The 21,062-nt window shown below is 49.4% G+C and overlaps 1 protein-coding gene across 1 annotated transcript in view; it reads right to left on the bottom strand.

Annotated features, from left to right (window-relative positions):
- KIF4A (kinesin family member 4A) overlaps positions 1–21,062 on the bottom strand; it is a 579,230-nt gene that overhangs the window by 195,488 nt on the left and 362,680 nt on the right. Inside the window, exons 23-24 of the mRNA XM_063937105.1 lie at positions 20,590–20,722; positions 19,737–19,907 (exon numbers count right to left, since the gene is read on the bottom strand). Of these exons, the coding sequence (XP_063793175.1) occupies positions 19,737–19,907; positions 20,590–20,722 (304 nt within the window). The remainder of the gene's footprint in view (positions 1–19,736; positions 19,908–20,589; positions 20,723–21,062) is intronic.

Here is a 21,062-nt window from a genome sequence, read left to right as displayed (position 1 = left end):
CCTCCTCCAGACCCCAGTTATAGGAACTGTGCCCAGGAGAGACGGACATTTCGAGGAAAAGATTTTTGTTTAAACTAAGGGCTACAAACATACCAGCCCACACCACAAACATACCGTACAACCGGAGTAACATTAAACCAGATAACAGTATGAATTAAAAACAGCAACAAGCTGAAACAAGAAATACACAACCCGTGTATAAACTAATTTAACTAGCAAGAAAACACTGCAAGTAACAGTCCGCACTGGGATGGGCGCCCAGCATCCTCTACGGACTACGAGAAAAGGATTTACCGGTAAGTACCAAAATCCTATTTTCTCTTACGTCCTAGAGGATGCTGGGGACTCCAAAAGGACCATGGGGATTATACCAAAGCTCCAGAACGGGCGGGAGAGTGCGGACGACTCTGCAGCACCGACTGAGCAAACGCAAGGTCCTCATCGGCCAGGGTATCAAACTTATAGAACTTAGCAAAAGTGTTGAACCCGACCAAGTAGCTGCTCGGCAAAGCTGTAACGCCGAGACGCCTCGGGCAGCCGCCCAAGATGAGCCCACTTTCCTGGTAGAATGGGCTTTTACTGACTTCGGCACCGGTAGTCCCGCCGAAGAATGAGCCTGCTGAATCGTACTACAAATCCAGCGTGCAATAGTCTGTTTTGAAGCAGGATGACCAATTTTGTTGGAAGCATACAAGACAAACAGCGCCTCGGTTTTCATAGCAACAGCTGTCCTAGTGACGTAGATCTTCAACGCTCTTACAACATCCAGAGATTTTGGAATCGACACAACTTCCGTAGCCACCGGGACCACAATATGTTGGTTAATATGAAATGAAGAAACCATCTTCGGCAGAAATTGTTGACGAGTCCTCAATTCCGCCCTATCCGAATGAAAAATCAAGTACGGGCTCTTATGAGATAAGGCCGCCAACTCTGACACCCGCCTGGCAGACGCCAGTGCCAATAGCATAACTGCCTTCCAAGTGAGAAATTTCAACTCAACCTTATGCAAAGGTTCAAACCAGGAAGACATGAGAAACCGTAAGACTACATCAAGGTCCCATGGAGCTACAGGAGGCACAAACGGAGGATTGATATGCATTACTCCTTTCACAAAAGTCTGAACCTCTGGGAGGACAGCTAACTCTTTTTGAAAGAATATAGACAAAGCCGAAATCTGCACTTTGATGGAACCCAATTTCAGGCCTGCATCTACTCCCGCCTGTAAAAAGTGGAGAAAGCGACCCAAGTGAAAATCTTCAGCAGGAGCCATTTTAGACTCGCACCAGGAAACATACTTTCTCCAAATACGGTGATAATGCTTCGCCGTAACCTCCTTCCTAGCCTTAATGAGAGTTGGAATGACCTCCCTGGGAATACCCTTACGAGCTAAGATCTGGCGCTCAACCTCCATGCCGTCAAACGTAGCCGCGGTAAGTCTGGAAACACGCATGGACCCTGCAACAACAGGTCCTCTCTTAGAGGAAGCGGCCAAGGATCTTCCACCAGTAATTCCTGAAGATCCGGGTACCAGGCCCTTCTTGGCCAATCTGGAACGACAAGAATCGCCTGAACCCTTGCTCGTCGAATGATCCCCAGTACCTTTGGAATGAGAGGAAGTGGAGGGAACATACACCGACTGGAACACCCACGGAGACACCAGGGCGTCCACTGCACTGGCTTGGGGGTCCCTTGACCTGGAACAATACCTCGGGAGCTTCTTGTTGAGACGAGACGCCATCATGTCGATCAACGGAATTCCCCAACGTTTTGTCACCTCTGCAAATACCTCTTGGTGAAGAGCCCACTCTCCCGGATGGAGATCGTGTCTGCTGAGGAAATCTGCTTCCCAGTTGTCCACTCCCTGCAGGAAGACTGCTGACAGCGCTGTGATGTTGTCTGACTGTACCAGGACAGGTCGACCCTGAAGAAGGCTTCTTGCTTGCAGCAGGCCGTTGTAAATGGCTCTTAACTCGAGAACTTTCCCCTGGAAGTTTCTTCCTTGGGTGACTGCGCCCCAGCCCCGGAGACTTGCATCTGTTGTTAGAAGCACCCAATCCTGGATACCGAACCGGCGTCCCCCTAGGAGGTGATGATCTTGAAGCCACCACAGGAGAGAAATTCTGGCTTTGGGAGACAGACTTATCTTCCAGTGCATGTGCAGGTGAGACCCGGACCATTTGCTCAGCAAGTCCCACTGAAACACCCGGGCATGAAACCTGCCAAATGGAATGGCTTCGTACGCCGCAACCATCTTCCCCAGAACCAGAGTACAGTGATGGATTGACACACTCGTCGGCCTCAGAAGTTCCCTGACCATCACCTGCAGTTCCAGAGCCTTTTCTTCTGAAAGAAATACTTTCTGTAAATCCGTATCCAGAATTATGCCGAGAAAAGGCATCCGAGTGGTCAGAATCAACTGAGATTTTGGCAAATTGAGTCCCCAACCGTGCTGTCGCAGAAAAGACAGTGACAAATCTACACTTCTCAGCAACCGTTCTGTGGACCTCGCCTTTATCAGGAGATCGTCCAAGAACGGGATAATTGTAACCCCTTGTTTGCGAAGGAGAACCATTTCCGCCATGACTTTGGGCTCTCCACGGCTCCGAGGATTTTCACCAAACGGCAACGTCTGAAATTGGTAATGAGAATCCTGTATCGCAAACCTGAGGAAAGCCTGATGCGAAGGATATATCGGGACATGTAAGTAGGCATCCTTTATGTCGACTAACGCCATAAAATTTCCCCCCCCTTCCAGGCTGGCAATTACCGCTCGAAGGGATTCCATCTTGAACTTGAAAATTTTCAAGTATGGATTGAGGGATTTTAGATTTAGAATTGGTCTGACCGAACCGTCCGGTTTCGGCACAGCAAAGAGTAGAACCGCTCCCCCCGCTGGGACGAGGGAACGGGAACAATGACAATCTGTACACACACTTTTTGAATCGCTGCCAGCACCACCTCCCTGTCCGGAAGAGCTACTGGTAATGCCGAAATGAAGAACCGGTGAGGGGGTATCTCCTGAAACTCCAGTTTGTATCCCTGAGACACAATCTATAGGACCCAAGGATCCAGGTCTGATTGAATCCAGACCTGACTGAATATTCGTAGACGCCCCCCCCCCACCGGTCCGTACTCCCCCAGGGAAGCCCCAGCGTCATGCGGTGGACTTGGTAGCAGCAGGGGAGGACTTTTGGTCATGGGCGCCTGAGCCTGCAGTAGGTTTCCTTCCCCTTCCTCTACCTTTTGAAGCAAGGAAGGACGATCCTTTTCCAAACCTGTATTTATTGTGACGAAAGGACTGCATTTGCTGATGTGGTGCCTTTTTCTGTTGTGTGGGAACATAAGGAAGAAAAGAGGACTTACCCACAGTCGCGGTCGAGACCAGGTCAGCCAAGCCGTCCCCAAACAAACGTTTTCCACACCTGCGTCTGTGACTCAGACTTCTCTAACCTCTTTGATAAAGAAGCAACATTCGAATTTATCGTACTGAGCAGTGCGAGTAAATCAGGTGTCGGCTGCGTCGACAGTCCCAAATCTAGCCCCGCATCCGCTCCCCCAATAACCTCCTCTGGTGAATAACATTCAGCCTCAGACATGCCGACACGTAGTACCGACACACAACATACAGAACGACCCAGCTAGGTGACAGGCCCACAATGAAGCCCAGATAGAGGACACAGAGGAAGTATGCCAGCTCACACCCCAGCGCCCATATATCCCAAGAAAAGATATATGTACCCAGCGCTGCTTTGTAACGATAATAAGCACCACACTGCGCCCCCCTCTTCTGAATATCTCCCCGTTACTTGTCGGAGGAATGTGGAGGTCCCGGCAGCGTCTCCCTTCAGCCGGGTGTTGAAGGAGTAGGTGGCGCCTGTGAGCCGCGGGACGGAGCTCCGCCCCTCCCCGGCGCGCTTCGGCCCGCCAAATTTAAAAATGAAAAAGGCCGGCGCGGGTTTCTGGAAACGGTGCCGAGGCACCGAAAAGCTCTCTGCCAGACCCAAAACTCCAGTAACATGCTGCCCAGGGCGGACCCCACCCCTCCCCAGCGCCCTGCACCTAGTAAATACCGTTGGTGATGTGTGTGGGAGCATGGAGCACAGCGTTACCGCTGTGCTGTACCTTCCGTTACTGAAGTCTTCTGCCGTCCTGAAGTCTTCTGATCTTCTCATACTCAACCGACTTCTTTCTTCTGGCTTCTGTGAGGGGGTGACGGCGCAGCTCCGGGAACAAGCAGCTAGGCGCACCAAGTGATCGAACCCTCTGGAGCTAATGGTGTCCAGTAGCCGAGAAGCAGAGCCCTTAACTAAGAAGAAGTAGGTCTGTTCATCTCCCCTCACTCCCACGCTGCAGGGAGCCTGTAGCCAGCAGGTCTCCCTAAAAATAAAAAAACCTAACAAAGTGTTTTCTAGAGAAACTCAGGAGAGCTCCCCTAGTGTGCATCCAGTCACTCCTGGGCACAAAGTCTAACTAGGGTCTGGAGGAGGTGCATAGAGGGAGGAGCCAGTTCACACCCAGATTAAGTCTTTTAAGTGTGCCCAAGCTCCTGCGGATCCCGTCTATACCCCATGGTCCTTTTGGAGTCCCCAGCATCCTCTAGGACGTAAGAGAAATCCAATTTTGAATCCCGAACCGTCGACCCTCGGTCAGGTGAGAAGTCTGGAGCAACCACATAAGAGAAATCCTGGCTCTTGGCGACAGATGTATCTCCTGGTGCATGTGAAGATGCGATCCGGAGCGTTTTTCCAACAGATAAAGCTGGAACGGCCTGACATGAAACCTTCCGTACTGCAGAGCCTCGTAAGAGGCTACCATCTTCCCCAGAAGGCGAATACACAGATATCCGGGTTGGTTTTAGAATATCCCGCACCATGGACTGGATTACCAATGCCTTTATTACCAATGCCTTTTCCAACGGAAGGAATACCTTTTCTTCCTCCGTATCCAGGATCATTCCTAGGATCCAAGTGGGATTTTGGCAGGTTCAGAATCCACACGTGATCCTGGAGAAGTCGGGTTGAGAGGGCAATGCTGTCCAACAACCTCTCCCTGGAAGGCGCTTTTATCAGAAAATCATCCAGGTATGGTATTATGTTCACTCCCTGCCTGTGAAGGAGAAACAACTCCGCCATTACCTTGGCGAACACTTTCGGTGTCGTGGAGAGGCCAAACGGTAGGCCCTGAAACGGATAGTGACAGTTCTGCAGTGCAAACCTTAGATACGCCTGATGAGGCGGCCAAATCGGAATGTGAAGGTATGCATCCTTGATGTCCAGAGACACCAGGAATTCCCTCTCCTCCAAACTTGAGATCAACGCTCTTAGAGACTCCATCTTGAATTTGAACACCCTTAAATACGGGTTGAGAGATTTGAGGTTGAGAACGGGTCTCACCGAACCGTTTGGTTTCCGTACCACTAACAGGTTGGAGTAAATAAGATTTGACTTACCGGTTAATTTATTTCTCGTAGTCCGTAGTGGATGCTGGGGACTCCGTAAGGACCATGGGGAATAGACGGGCTCCGCAGGAGACAGGGCACTTTAAGAAAGAATTTGGATACTGGTGTGCTCTGGCTCCTCCCTCTATGTCCCTCCTCCAGACCTCAGTTGGAGAAACTGTGCCTGGAAGAGCTGACAGTACAAGGAAAGGATTTTGGAATCCAGGGCAAGACTCATACCAGTCACACCAATCACACCGTATAACTCGTGATAAACTTACCCAGTTAACAGTATGAACAACAACGGAGCATCAGAACAACCCTGATGCAACCAAACATAACCCTTATTTAAGCAATAACTATATACAAGTATTGCAGAAGAAGTCCGCACTTGGGACGGGCGCCCAGCATCCACTACGAGAAATAGATTTATCGGTAAGTTTAAAATCTTATTTCTCTAACGTCCTAGTGGATGCTGGGGACTCCGTAAGGACCATGGGGATTATACCAAAGCTCCCAAACGGGCGGGAGAGTGCGGATGACTCTGCAGCACCGAATGAGCTAACACAAGGTCCTCCTCAGCCAGGGTATCAAACTTGTAAAACTTTGCAAAAGTGTTCGAACCTGACCAAGTAGCTGCTCGGCAAAGCTGTAATGCCGAGACCCCTCGGGCAGCCGCCCAAGAAGAGCCCACCTTCCTTGTGGAGTGGGCTTTTACTGATTTTGGAAGCGGCAATCCAGCCGCAGAATGAGCCTGCTGAATCGTGTCACAGATCCAGCGAGCAATAGTTTGCTTTGAAGCAGGAGCACCCAGCTTGTTGGATACATACAGGATAAACAGCGACTCAGTTTTCCTGACTCTAGCCGTTCTGGCTACATAAACCTTCAAAGCCCTGACCACATCTAGTAACTCGGAATCCTCCAAGTCACGAGTAGCCACAGGCACCACAATAGGTTGGTTCATATGAAAAGATGACACCACTTTTGGCAGAAATTGTGGACGGGTCCGCAATTCTGCCCTGTCCATATGGAAAACCAGATAGGGGCTTTTATGTGACAAAGCCGCTAATTCTGACACACGCCAAGCTGAAGCCAAGGCTAATTGCATGACCACCTTCCACGTGAGAAATTTTAAATCCACAGTTTTGAGTGGCTCAAACCAGTGTGACTTCAGGAAACTCAACACCACGTTAAGATCCCAAGGTGCCACTGGAGGCACAGAAGGGGGCTGAATATGCAGCACTTCCTTTACAAACGTCTGAACTTCAGGAAGAGAAGCCAGTTCTTTTTGAAAGAAAATGGATAGGGCCGAAATCTGGACCTTAATGGAACCCAATTTCAGGCCCAAAGTCACTCCTGACTGTAGGAAGTGAAGGAAACGGCCCAGCTGGAATTCCTCCGTAGGGGCATTCCTGGCCTCACACCAAGCAACATATTTTCGCCATATACGGTGATAATGTTTAGCCGTCACGTCCTTCCTAGCCTTTATCAGCGTAGGAATAACCTCATCCGGAATGCCTTTTTCTGCAAGGATCCGGCGTTCAACCGCCATGCCGTCAAACGCAGCCGCGGTAAGTCTTGGAACAGACAGGGCCCCTGTTGCAACAAGTCCTTTCTTAGAGGCAGAGGCCATGGGTCCTCTGTGAGCATTTCTTGCAGCTCTGGATACCAAGTCCTTCTTGGCCAATCCGGAACAATGAGTATTGTGCTCACTCCTCTTCTTCTTATGATTCTCAGCACCTTGGGTATGAGAGGAAGAGGAGGAAATACATAAACCGACTGGAACACCCACGGTGTCACTAGTGCGTCTACAACTATCGCCTGAGGGTCTCTTGACCTGGTGCAATACCTCTGTAGCTTTTTGTTGAGGCGGGATGCCATCATGTCCACCTGTGGCAGTTCCCACCGACTTGCAATCTGCGTGAAGACTTCTTGATGAAGTCCCCACTCTCCCGGGTGGAGGTCGTGCCTGTTGAGGAAGTCTGCTTCCCAGTTGTCCACTCCCGGAATTAACACTGCTGACAGTGCTCTTACGTGATTCTCCGCCCAGCGAAGAATTCTGGTGGCTTCCGCCATCGCCACCCTGCTCCTTGTACCGCCTTGGCGGTTTACATGAGCCACTGCGGTGATGTTGTCTGACTGAATCAGAACCGGTTGGTCGCGAAGCAGGGTCTCCGCTTGACGTAGGGCGTTGTATATGGCCCTTAGTTCCAGGATATTGATGTGAAGGCAAGTCTCCTGACTTGACCACAGACCTTGGAAATTTCTTCCGTGTGTGAGTGCTCCCCCACCCTCGGAGGCTTGCATCCGTGGTGACCAGGACCCAGTCCTGAACGCCGAATCTGCGGCCTTCGAGAAGGTGAGCACTCTGCAGCCACCACAGGAGAGACACCCTGGCCCTGGGGGATAGGGTGATCAGCCGATGCATCTGTAGATGTGATCCGGACCACTTGTCCAACAGATCCCATTGAAAGGTCCTCGCATGGAACCTGCCGAAGGGAATGGCCTCGTATGATGCCACCATCTTTCCCAGGACTCGCGTGCAGTGATGCACCGACACCTGTTTTGGTTTTAATAGGTCTCTGACCAGTGTCATGAGCTCCTGAGCCTTCTCCATCGGGAGATAAACCCTCTTCTGGTCTGTGTCCAGAATCATGCCCAGGAAGGGCAGACGAGTCGTAGGAATCAACTGCGATTTTGGAATATTTAGAATCCAGCCGTGCTGTTGTAACACTTCCCGAGAGCGTGCTACGCTGATCAGCAACTGCTCTTTGGACCTCGCCTTTATGAGGAGATCGTCCAATTATGGGATAATTGTGACCCCTTGCTTTCGCAGGAGCACCATCATCTCCGCCATTACCTTGGTAAATATTCTCTGTGCCGTGGAGAGACCAAACGGCAACGTCTGGAATTGGTAATGACAATCCTGTACCACAAATCTGAGGTACGCCTGATGAGGTGGATAAATGGGGACATGAAGGTATGCATCCTTTATGTCCAGAGACACCATAAAATCCCCCCCTTCCAGGCTTGCGATGACCGCTCTGAGCGATTCCATCTTGAACTTGAACCTTTTCAGGTATATGTTCAGGGATTTTAAATTCAATATGGGTCTGACCGAACCGTCCGGTTTCGGTACCACAAACATGGTCGAATAGTAACCCCTTCCCTGTTGAAGGAGGGAACTTTTACCACCACCTGCTGAAGATACAATTTGTGAATTGCAGCTAACACTATTTCCCTCTCTAAGGGGGAAGCTGGCAGGGCCGATTTGAGGTAACGGTGAGGGGGCATCTCTTCGAATTCCAGCTTGTATCCCTGAGTCACAATCTCTAAAGCCCAGGGACCCACCTGGGAGTGAACCCACTTGTGGCTGAAATTTCGGAGACGCGCCCCCACCGGGCCTAGCTCCGCCTGTGGAGCCCCAGCGTCATGCGGTGGATTTAGTGGAAGCCGGGGAGGACTTCTGTTCCTGGGAACTAGCTGTATTGTGCAGCTTCTTTCCTCTACCCCTGCCTCTGGCAAGAAAGGACGCACCTCGGACTTTCTTGCCTTTTTGTGATCGAAAGGACTGCATTTGGTAATACGGTGCTTTCTTAGGTTGTGAGGGAATATATGGCAAAAAATTTGACTTTCCAGCCGTAGCTGTGGAGACCAGGTCCGAGAGACCGTCCCCAAACAATTCCTCACCCTTGTAAGGTAAAACCTCCATGTGCCTTTTTGAGTCGGCATCGCCTGTCCATTGCAGAGTCCACAGGACCCTTCTGGCAGAAATCGACATTGCATTTATTCTAGAGCCCAGTAGGCTAATGTCTCTTTGAGCATCTCTCATATATAGGACAGCGTCTTTTATATGCCCAGGGTTCGTAATATAGAATCCTTGTCCAAGGTATCAAGTTCCTCAGATAAGGTATCTGTCCATGCTGCTACAGCACTACACATCCAGGCCGACGCAATTTCCGGCCTTAGTAAGGTACCTGAATGTGTATAAATGGACTTCAGGATACCCTCCTGCTTTCTATCCGCAGCATCTTTTAGGGTGGCCGTATCCTGTGACGGCAGGGCTACCCTCTTGGATAAGCGTGTTAAAGCTTTGTCTACCCTAGGGGAGGATTCCCAGCGTAACCTGTCCGTTGGCGGGAAAGGATACGCCATAAGCATCCGTTTGGAAATCTGCAGTTTTCTATCTGGAGATTCCAAAGCCTTTTCACATAACTCATTTAACTCATGTGAAGGGGGAAAGGTCACCTCCTGCCTTTTCCCCCATACATATAAACCCTCTTGTCAGGGACTGGGGTTTCCTCTGTGATGTGCAACACATCTTTCATTGCTATAATCATGTAACGGATGGCTTTAGCCATTTTAGGCTGTAACTGTGCATCATCGCCATCGACACTGGAGTCAGAATCCGTGTCGATATCTGTGACAACAATTTGGGATAGTGGGCGCTACTGAGACCCTGACGGCCTCTGCGACATAGGATCAGGCATGGGCTGAGACCCCGGCTGTCCCAAGGCTTCAGCTTTATCCAACCTTTTATGCAAGGAAGTAACATTATCATTTAAAACCTTCCACATATCCATCCAATCGGGTGTCGGCGCAGTCGGCGGCGACCCCACATTCATTTGTTCCCGCTCTGTTTCCACAGCCTTCCTCGTCAAACATGCCGACACAAGCGTACCGACACACCACACACACAGGGGATGCTCTATTTGAAGACAGTTCCCCCACAAGGCCTTTTGGAGAGACAGAGAGAGAGTATGCCAGCACACACCCCAGCGCTATATGTCCCAGGAATCACACAGTAACTTAGTGTTAACCCAGTAGCTGCTGTATATACTGTTTTTGCGCTAAATTTATGTGCACCCCTTCTCTTTTTACCCTCTTCTACCGTGATTCTGCAGGGGAGAGCCTGGGGAGCTTCCTCTCAGCGGAGCGGTGGAGAGAAAATGGCGCTGGTGAGTGCTGAGGAAGAAGCCCCGCCCCCTCAGCGGCGGGCTTCTGTCCCGCGTTTCTGTGTAAAAATATGGCGGGGGCCCATGCATATATACAGTGCCCAACTGTATATATGCCCACTTTTGCCAAGAGGTCTCTAATTGCTGCCCAGGGCGCCCCCCCCCCCCGTGCCCTGCACCCTACAGTGACCGGAGTATGTGGGTTTAGTGTGGGAGCAATGGCGCACAGCTGCAGTGCTGTGCGCTACCTCATATGAAGACTGGAGTCTTCTGCCGCCGATTTCGAAGTATTCTTGCTTCTGTGTACCGGCTCTGCGAGGGGGACGGCGGCGCGGCTCCGGGATCGGACAACCAAGGGTGCGATCCTGTGTACTATCCCTCTGGAGCTAATGGTGTCCAGTAGCCTAAGAAGCAGGACCTATCTTCAGTGAGTAGGGCTGCTTCTCTCCCCTCAGTCCCACGTAGCAGAGAATCTGTTGCCAGCAGATCTCTCTGAAAATAAAAAAAACCTAACAAAATACTTTTTTAGCAAGCTCAGGAGAGCTCAATTAGTAGCACCCAGCTCGTCCGAAAACACATTCAAACTGAGGTCTGGAGGAGGGACATAGAGGGAGGAGCCAAAGCACACCAGTATCCAAATTCTTTCTTAAAGTGCCCTGTCTCCTGCGGAGCCCGTCTATTCCCCATGGTCCTTACGGAGTCCCCAACATCCACTAGGACGTTAGAGAAATAACCCTTGTTTTGTAGTTGTAGTGGAACTGGGACAATGACCTGAGTCAACACCAGTTTTTAAATTGCCGCCTGTAAAATCACACATGCTTCCAGAGAAGCTGGTAAGCCTGATTTGAAGAATCTGTGAGGTGGGAGTTCCTTAAACTCCAGTCTGTATCCCTGGGTAATAAGGTCTGTGACCCAGGGGTCCTGGCAAGACGTTGCCAAAACGTGACAGAAAAAAACTTAACCGTGCTCCCACCTGCCTGTCTTCCAGGCAGTGCGGTCCACCGTCATGCTGTTTGCTTTGAGGAAACAGACCCGGATGTCTGTTCCTGTGAACCTGCAGCTGCTGGATTCCTGGTTTTACCTCTATTACATTTGAAGAACTTGCCTTTAAACCTTGCTGTCCGAAAGGACTGCAGAGTTGGAGAAGAGTAGGTTTTCCTAGCTGGGGGTGTAGCGGAAGGAAGGTACGTAGATTTACACCTGCCATAGCCTTGGATATTCGCTTATCTAGTTCAGTGGTTCTCAAACTCGGTCCTCAGGACCCCACACAGTGCATGTTTTGCTGGTAACCCAGCAGGTGCACAGGTGTATTAATTAATCACTGACACATTTTAAAAGGTCCACAGGTGGAGTTAATTATGTCACTTGTGATTCTGTGAGGAGTCCTGCAAAACATGCACCGTGTGGGGTCCTGAGGACCGAGTTTGAGAACCTGTGATCTAGTTCATCCCCAAACAGGACCTCTCCTATGAAAGGCAGATTACTTTCCTGGAGTCCGCATCCGCAGTCCACTGGCGTAGCCACAATCTCCTGCGTGCTGACACTGCCATGGCAGTGGTGCGTGCGTTGAGCAAACCAATTTCCTTTAAGGCAGTGGTTTCCAAATTTTTTTGAATCACGGCGCCCTAGAATATCAGAATTTTTTTCATGGCACCGCTAGGCCAAAAAATAGGATTTTAATACCTACCGGTAAATCCTTTTCTCTTAGTCCCTAGAGGATGCTGGGGATGCTTCAAGAACCATGGGGTATAGACGGGATCCGCAGGAGACATGGGCACACTATAAGACTTTGAATGGGTATGAACTAGCTCCTCCCTCTATGCCCCTCCTCCAGACTCCAGTTATAGGAACTGTGCCCAGGGAGACGGACATTTAGAGGAAACGGATTTATTTAATTATTTTAAACTAAGGTGAGATACATACCAGCTCACACCACTAACACGCCGTACAACATGGCATTCAACAACAACGCATGCAACGGCATGACAAACAACAGTCACAGATTGACTGAACTCAACGCAACATGAGCGTAACTATAACCAACTGCAGATACAGCCAGCACTGGGACGGGCGCCCAGCATCCTCTACGGACTAAGAGAAAAGGATTTATTGGTAGGTATTAAAATCCTATTTTCTCATACGTCCTAGAGGATACTGGGGATGCTTCAAGAGCCATGGGGTTTATACCAAAGCTCTAGAACGGGCGGGAGAGTGCAAATCACTCTGCAGCACCGATTGACCAAACAAGAGGTCCTCCTCAGCCAGGGTATCAAACTTGTAAAACTTCGCAAAGGTGTTTGAACCCGACCAAGTAGCAGCTCGACAAAGTTGTAACGCAGAGATGCCCCGGGCAGCCGCCCAGGATGAGCCCACCTTTCTGGTAGAATGGGCTTTTACCGATTTCGGTAACGGTAATCCAGAATGAGCCTGCTGAATCGTATTACAAATCCAGCACGCAATAGTCTGCTTAGAAGCAGGAGCCCCAATCTTGTTGGGAGCGCACAGGACAAACAGAGCCTTTGTTTTCCTAATCTGCGCCGTTCTGGCGACATAGATCTTCAAAGCTCTGACCACATCGAGAGACTTTGACTCCGCCAAGGCGTCAGTAGCCACTGGCACCACAATTGGCTGGTTAACATGAAATAACGAAAACACTTTTGGCAGAAATTGCTGATGAGTTCTCAACTCTGCTCTATCAGCATGGAAAATCAAATAGGGGCTTTTGTGAGACAAAGCCGCCAACTCAGACACTCGCCTTGCAGACGCCAAGGCCAACAACATAACCACTTTCCAAGTAAGGAATTTTAACTCAACCTTGCGCAAAGGTTCAAACCAATGTGATTGCAAGAATTGCAACACCACATTAAGGTCCCATGGTGCCACTGGGGGCACAAAGGGAGGTTTGGATGTGCAGCACGCCTTTCACGAAGGTCTGAACTTCTGGAAGGGAGGCCAATTCTTTTTGAAAAAAGATCGACAAGGCCGAAAGCTGTACTTTAATAGAGCCTAACTTTAGGCCCGCATCCACACCTGCTTGTAGGAAATGGAGCAAACGCCCCAGGTGAAATTCTTCGGTAGGAGCCATCTTGGATTCACACCAAGACACACATTTTCTCCAAATACGGTGGTAATGCTTTGCCGTTACTTCTTTTCTAGCCTGAAGAAGTGTAGGAATGACTTCACTGGGAATACCCTTTCGGGCTAGGATTTGGCGTTCAACCGCCACACCGTCAAACGCAGCCTCGGCAAGTCCTGATACACGCACGGCCCCTGTTGTAACATGTCCTCCCGAAGAGGAAGAGGCCAGGGATTTTCTATGAGAAACACCTGAAGATCTGGATACCAGGCCCGTCTTGGCCAATCCGGAACAATGAGGATCGCCTGAACCCTTGTTCTTCTTATAATTTTTATCACCTTTGGAATGAGTGGAAGTGGAGGGAACACACAGACCGACGGAAACACCCACAGTGTCACTGGGGCGTCCACCACTATCGCTTGAGGGTCCCTTGACCTGGAACAATATCTCTGAAGTTTCTTGTTGAGGCGGGACGCCATCATGTCCACTTGAGGAACTCCCCAACGACTTGTCACTTCTGCAAAGACCTCTTGATGAAGACCCCACTCTCCTGGATGGAGATCGTGCCTGCTGAGGAAGTCTGCTTCCCAGTTGTCCACTCCTGGAATGAAGAGCGCTGGCATGTCTTTCCGCCCAGCGAAGAATCTTCGTGGCCTCGGCCATCGCCGCACTGCTCTTTGTTCCGCCTTGGCGGTTTATGTACGCCACTGCTGTCACGTTGTCGGACTGAATCAAAACCAGCAAACCTCGAAGATGATGTTCTGCTTGCAGTATGCCGTTGTAGATGGCTCTTAATTCCAGAATATTTATGTGTAGACAAGCTTCCTGGCTTGACCACTTTCCCTGAAAGTTTCTTCCCTGTGTGACTGCTCACAGAGGTTGGGTATCTGCACATTCACTATATCCTGTTCTTATGCTGTGGGTGTAAGGGAATCGTCACCCTACAACCACTCAAAAAGACCCCTTTCTTGTATTTCAGACAATGCTATGTATATGGGGGTGCTGTCAACTACAGTATACGTACATCAAGGTTGGGAGGAAGAGAAAAGAGAAGAATCTGTATGGTTGACGCGTCAACCATACAGATTCTTCTCTTTTCTCTTCCTCCCAACCTTGCTGTGTGACTGCTCCCCAGCCTCGGAGGCTTGCATCTGTGGTCACCAGGATCCAATCCTGAAACCCGAACCTGCGTCCCTCCAGAAGGTGAGAACTGTGCAGCTACCACAGAAGGGAAATTCTGGTCCTGGGAGATATAAATATTTTCCGGTGCATGTCCAGGTGATACCCGGACCACTGGTCCCGCAGGTTCCACTGAAACACCCTGGCATGGAACCTGCCATACGGAATGGCCTCGTAGGCTGCCACCATCTTCCCCAGCAACCGAGTGCAGTGAAGAACTGACACATTTGCCGGTTTCAGAATCTGTTTTACCATGTTCTGTATTTCCAGAGCTTTTTCCACTGGAAGAAAAACTCTCTGCAATTCTGTATCCAGAATCATACCCAGGAACGACAGCGTGTCGTTGGATCCAACTGTGATTTTGGCAAATTTAGGAGCCAACCGTGTTGTTGCAGAATTGTCAGTGAAAGGGCAACATTCTTCAACAATTTCTCCTTGGACCTCGCCTTTATGAGGAGATCGTCCAAGTACGGGATAATTGGGATTCCCTGCTTGCGCAGGAGAACCATCATTTCCGCCATTACTTTGGTGAAAATCCTCGGAGCCGTAGACAGACCAAACGGCAACGTCTGAAATTGGTAATGACAATCCTGCACAGCAAACCTCAGGTAAGCCTGATGTGGAGTATATATGGGGCCATGTAAGCATGCATCTTTTATGTCGACCGACACCATAAAATCCCCCTCCTCCAGACTGGAGATCACTGCTCGTAGAGACTCCATCCTGAACTTGAATTTCTTTAGAAAGAAATTGAGGGATTTTAGGTTTAGAATCGGTCTGACTGAGCCATCCGGCTTCAAGACCACGAACAGGCTCGAATAAAACCCTTCCCCTGTTGAGACGGGGGTACCGTGACAATCACTTGATTTTGACACAACTTTAGTATCGCAGTTCTTACTATCTCCCTTTCTGGAAGAGAAGCTGGCAAGGCCGATTTGAAAAATCGGTGAGAGGGCACGTCTTGAAACTCTAACTTGTACCCCTGGGTTACTATGTCTACTATCCAGGGATCCAGGTCCGAGTGCACCCAGACCTGACTGAAGAGTTTGAGACGTGCCCCCACTAATGCGGACTCCCGCAGAGGAGCCCCAGCGTCATGCGGTGGATTTGGTAGAAGCTGGAGAGGACTTCTGCTCCTGGGAACTTGCCACAGCATGTGACCTTTTTCCCCGACCTCTCTTCCTCGCAGCAAGGAAGGAGGACCCACGTCCATTTTTTGAATCTATTGGGCCGAAAGGACTGCATCTGATAGTGAGGCGATTTCTTCTGCTGTGCAGGGACATAAGGTAAAAATAAAGACTTACCCGCGGTAGCCGTAGACAACAGATCAGTGAGGCAGTCGCCAAACAAAACCCTACCATTAAACGGTAGAGCCTCCATCGCCTTCTTAGAGTCAGCATCAGCATTCCATTGATGTAACCACAAAGCTCTCCTTGCTGAGACCGCCATGGCATTGGCCCTTGAACCCAAAAGGCCAATCTCCCTTACAGCTTCTTTTAAATATGCTGCAGCGTCCCTGATGTGACCCAGAGTCAAAAGTACACTATCCCTGTCAAGGGAATCTACCTCAGATGACAAGTTATCTGCCCACTTTTCAATAGTGCTACTCACCCATGCAACGGCAGGCCTAAGTAGCGACCCTGTAGTGACACAAATGGATTTTAGTGTATTTTCCTGCTTACGATCTGCAGGATCCTTTAGGGCTGCAGTGTCAGGGGACGGAAGCGCCACCTTTTTGGATAGAAGCGATAAAGCTTTGTCTACCGTGGGGATTGACTCCCACCTTTCCCTGTCCCGAGAGGGGAACGGATATGCCACTGGAATTCTTTTGGGAACCTGAATCTTTTTGTCAGGATTTTCCCAAGCCTTTTCAAACAGCGCGTTCAGTTCATGAGAGGGAGGAAACGTTACCTCATGTTTCTTTCCTTTATACATACAGACCCTAGTATCAGGGACAGCAGGGACCTCAGTGATATTTAATACGTCTGTTATCGCCAAAATCATGTACTGAATACTCTTAGCCAGTTTTGGATGTAATCTGGCATCACTATAGTCGACACTGGAATCACAGTCCGTGTCGGTATCTGTATCTACTATTTGGGCAAATGCAAGTTTCTGTGACCCCAAAGGGGTCTGGGTCTGTGACAAAGCATCTTCCATGGATTTCCTCCATGTTTGGTTCTTAAACTCAGATTTATCAAATCTCTTAGTCAACTTAGTCACGTTTGCATTTAAAACACTCAACATATTCACCCAATCATCAGTCGGCGGTGCCCACACGGTCACTCTCACAGCCTTTTCTGTTCCCACTCCAGCCTCCTCCTGGGAAGAGTATTCAGCCTCAGACATGACGACACACACGTACCGACACCCACAACCACACTGGGGCTATAGGAGACAGACCCACAATAAAGCCTGAAAGAGGGACACACAGAGAGCTCTGCCAGCTCACACCCAGCGCCTATCCCAGTACTGAGGCCAGTAAAGTGACTGCCCAGACCTGTTAGCGCTTTTTATATAAATCAATCGGCACCAAATTACTTGTGCCCCCCCCCGCTTTTCACCCTGTTACTGGTAAAGCAGTGTGGAGGACAGGGTCAGCGTCTCTGCAGCTTCTGAGGAGAGAGAAATGGTGCTGGTCAGAGCTGTGCGGCTAAGCCCCGCCCACTACATGGCGCGCTTCAGTCCCGCTCAAATTTATGTTTATACTGGCTGGGGTCCCTTAACTAGGGCCCGGAGCACTGTTACCACTCATGCCAGTCTGATTTGAGGTCTCATGCTGCCCAGGGCGCCACCCCTGCGCCCTCCAGTGCTGTGATATGCGCGGTATCTCTTCTGCCGTCACTGAAGTCTTCAGTTCTTCTCATACTCACTCGGCTTCTATCTTCTGGCTTTGTAAGGGGGCGACGTTGCGGCTCCCAGAACAAGCAGCTAGGCGTACCGTAGTGATCGAACTCTCTGGAGCTAATGGTGTCCAGTAGCATAAGAAGCAGAGCCCGTGAACTCTTAAGAAGTAGGTCTGCTTCTCTCCCCTCACTCACACGATGCACGGAGCATGTAGCCAGCAGGTCTCCCTGAAAATAACAAACCCAAATCAAGTCTTTCTCTGAGAAACTCTGGAGAGCTCCTCAGTGTGCATCCAGTCTCACTGGGCACAGAATCTAACTGGAGTCTGGAGGAGGGGCATAGAGGGGGGAGCCAGTTCACACCCATTCAAAGTCTTATAGTGTGCCCATGTCTCCTGCGGATCCCGTCTCTACCCCATGGTTCTTGAAGCATCCCCAGCATCGTCTAGGACGTATGAGAAATTTCTTATTGAGAAATTTAGAAAGAAATATTACATTTAGTAGATCGCGTTTAATGTCATCCTTAGGGCCAGTTGTGTGGTGAGGGACAAGATTTGCTTTTGTTTGGCCACATATTTTATGACTGGCAGCAAACAGACACTGGTTTTGCCTATTATATTGACCATGAATAATTTGAATTGGTCCTGGACCGCCAACCCAGGGCACCCCTGTAAGTGTCCCGAGGCACCCCAGGGAGCCACGGCACACAGTTTGGGAACCTCTGCTTTAAGGCCTCCACCATAAAATTTGCAGAATCTTGGTTATGCTGCAGGAGTAAAACAATGTTCCCCCTGAATAAGGTATCCAAAACTGTCAATTAGGTTACCTGACCATTCTACAATGGCTCTAATGATCCTTGCGCAAGAAATAGTGGGTCTCTGGGCCAGCCTGCCGACATGTACAGTGATTTGAGAGTGTTTTCAATTTTGCGGTCAGCTGTGTCCTTTAAAGATGCTGCCCCAGGCACAGGTAAGACAATCTTACGTGACAACCTAGATAACGATGCGTCGACAAATCGGCACATTTTCCCATTTCTTCCCATCATCCAGGGGAAAGGATGTAATCAACCTTTTTAGGGATCTGAAATTTGTCAGGGTTAGCCCAATTTTCTTCAAACAGGGCATTCTGTTCCTTTGATGCAGGAAAAGTAGCTGAGGATTTCTTTTTTACATTAAAAAAGGATTCCACCTCTGCCATCTTGTCAGGAATGTGCAGGACATTTCTGATGGCCTCTATCAGGGCCTGTATTCCCTGTGACAGGGCCTGTATTCCCTGTGACAGGTGCTCAGCTTCCCGCTTTTATTTAGACTGGCCTGAGGTAATTTTCAGCCAGGGGTGCCAGTGTGGGTATCATTGGTGGCTCAGCGCGCCCCTCACAGCGGTACACACGCAGCCACAAGCCCTTCTGAGCCCACTGGAGCGCAACCTGTACTCAGTGCTGCGCTCTTATCCTTGTGCCGCCATTCCTGCCGGCGACCCGCTAACCGGGGCGCCGGCGCTGTCCTCACCACTCTTCTCTCTTTTGGCTCTGTTAGGGGTGGAGGCATGCTGCGGGAGGGTACGCTGCGCCGTGGTGTGGCTTGCGAATAACTCCCTCAGCAGCTCAGTGTACCGACAGAGGCGAAACGGGACCATTAACTCTCCAGGAAGTTGGAGCCGTTCTCCCCCTAAGTCCCACGAAGCAGGCAGGCTGGTGCCATTCAACCCTGCCTGAAAACAACAACAAAATCGATAATAAATGCAGAAAACTCTTCAGGAGCGTGACCGGCTCCTCCGGGGACATTATCTAAACGGAGTCTGGTAGGAGGGGCGTGGAGGGAGGAGCCAGTGCACACTACTGATTTCTTACCGTGTCCAAGGCTCCTAGTGTACCCGTCTATACCTCATGGTACTAATGTGGACCCCAATATCCTCTAGGACGTAAGAGAAAAAAGTGTCCATAAAGAGTCCATTTAACCACTGGTCACTGTGGCAAGCAGTGATAGGGCACTCCTGCATCACCCATCCCAATACAAACTGTGGATGGAGCTGCCCAGAGGGCGTTTGACTGGTCACAACAGATGTGACTATGTCAAGGAAAATCCAGCCTGGCATGGATGCATCTGATGCGACCACGTCAGGCAAGTTGTTAAAAGCATATATATTTGCTCTTTGTTGGTTTCTGAATATGGACAGCAAAGAATGCAAACACCCTGCTAAAATGGCCATTATAGTTCAGGAGCCACTGAAATTAAAGTTACCTTTTCCTGGTGCTGCTGTTCAAGTTCCACAAGCTGGCTCTGGTGCTCAGTCTCCATTTCAGCCATTTGATTTCTGTCCTCAAAGATAGTCTTTTGCAGATCAGCAGAGTGAGCCCTGCTCTGTTTCACGCTGCTTTCCAATTTACTAACCTGGACTTTAGCAGAGACCAGCTAGTATATTGTTTGGAAATAAAAAAACAAATTAGTATACAGCAGTTACCTCATAAGCTGAATGAACAGTAGTCAAATTAGGAGAATGTGAGTTAGGATATTTACATCTCATGTACCATGGATGAGAATACATACGTGTCCTCTTACAACTTTGCTCCTCGCAATACAAGTCGTGTTACACATAACGTGTGAGTGCCGTGTGCCTCTGTAGTGCTGAGCATAATTTTTTACGTATTTTGCAGCAAAAAATTAATCTTAGATGCAATGTAATGCAATAGGACGCAGGAGCAGCAACTACTGATTAAAATATGCGGCATGCCTATATTCTGTGTGTAATAGCGGCTCCATTTGAATCCAAACTGAAACGTTCCAGTGTTTTCAAGGAAAACACTGTAGCATAGCATTATGCAAATACAGTCGCAGTCACACACAGAATATAGGCATGCCACATATTTTAATCAGCAGTGGCTGCTACTGCGTCCTATTGGATTACATTGCGTCTAAGATGAATTTTCGTGGCAAAAGATGCAAAAAACAAAAAAAAAACTAAACACACGGCGCTACAGAGTCCTGCCACAGCATGGCGTGATTTGAACGGCTGTTTAGCGTGACTGCAGCAAGGATGTAAGAGGACACATATGTAGTAACAAAATACAGTTCTGGAGTGGTCCCAGTAACCTACCTCTGCCATTAAATATTTTAGAGCACACTTGGCTTCCGTAATATTAGTGATTGTTTCCCATCTCCGCTTAACCCGCTCATCCTCACTGTCTGCATCCAGCAACTTTTGCTGCAGGTCCGCTATCTGAGCGCTTCTATAAGACAGATAACATCTGATGAGAATCTGTGATGGCAATAACTCTTGTATAAAGGAAAAATAGGATTTTAATTACCTACCGATAAACCCTTTTCTCTTAGTCCGTAGAGGATGCTGTGGTCCACATTAATACCATGGCGTATAGACTGGTTCACTAGGAGCCACTGGCACTTTAAGAGATTAATAGTGTGGGCTGGCTACTCCCTCTATGCCCCTCCTACCAGACTCAGTCTAGAAACTGTTCCCGAGGAGACAGACAACTTTGAGAGAAAGATTTTACACAAATAGTGGCGAGATTCACACCAGCTCACACAAACAATGCAAACCAAGCTAACTAG

Source organism: Pseudophryne corroboree, chromosome 8, assembly GCF_028390025.1.
Source record: "Pseudophryne corroboree isolate aPseCor3 chromosome 8, aPseCor3.hap2, whole genome shotgun sequence".
In the NCBI taxonomy this organism is placed as follows: Eukaryota; Metazoa; Chordata; class Amphibia; order Anura; family Myobatrachidae; genus Pseudophryne; species Pseudophryne corroboree.
This window is presented reverse-complemented; position numbering and strand designations above follow the sequence as displayed.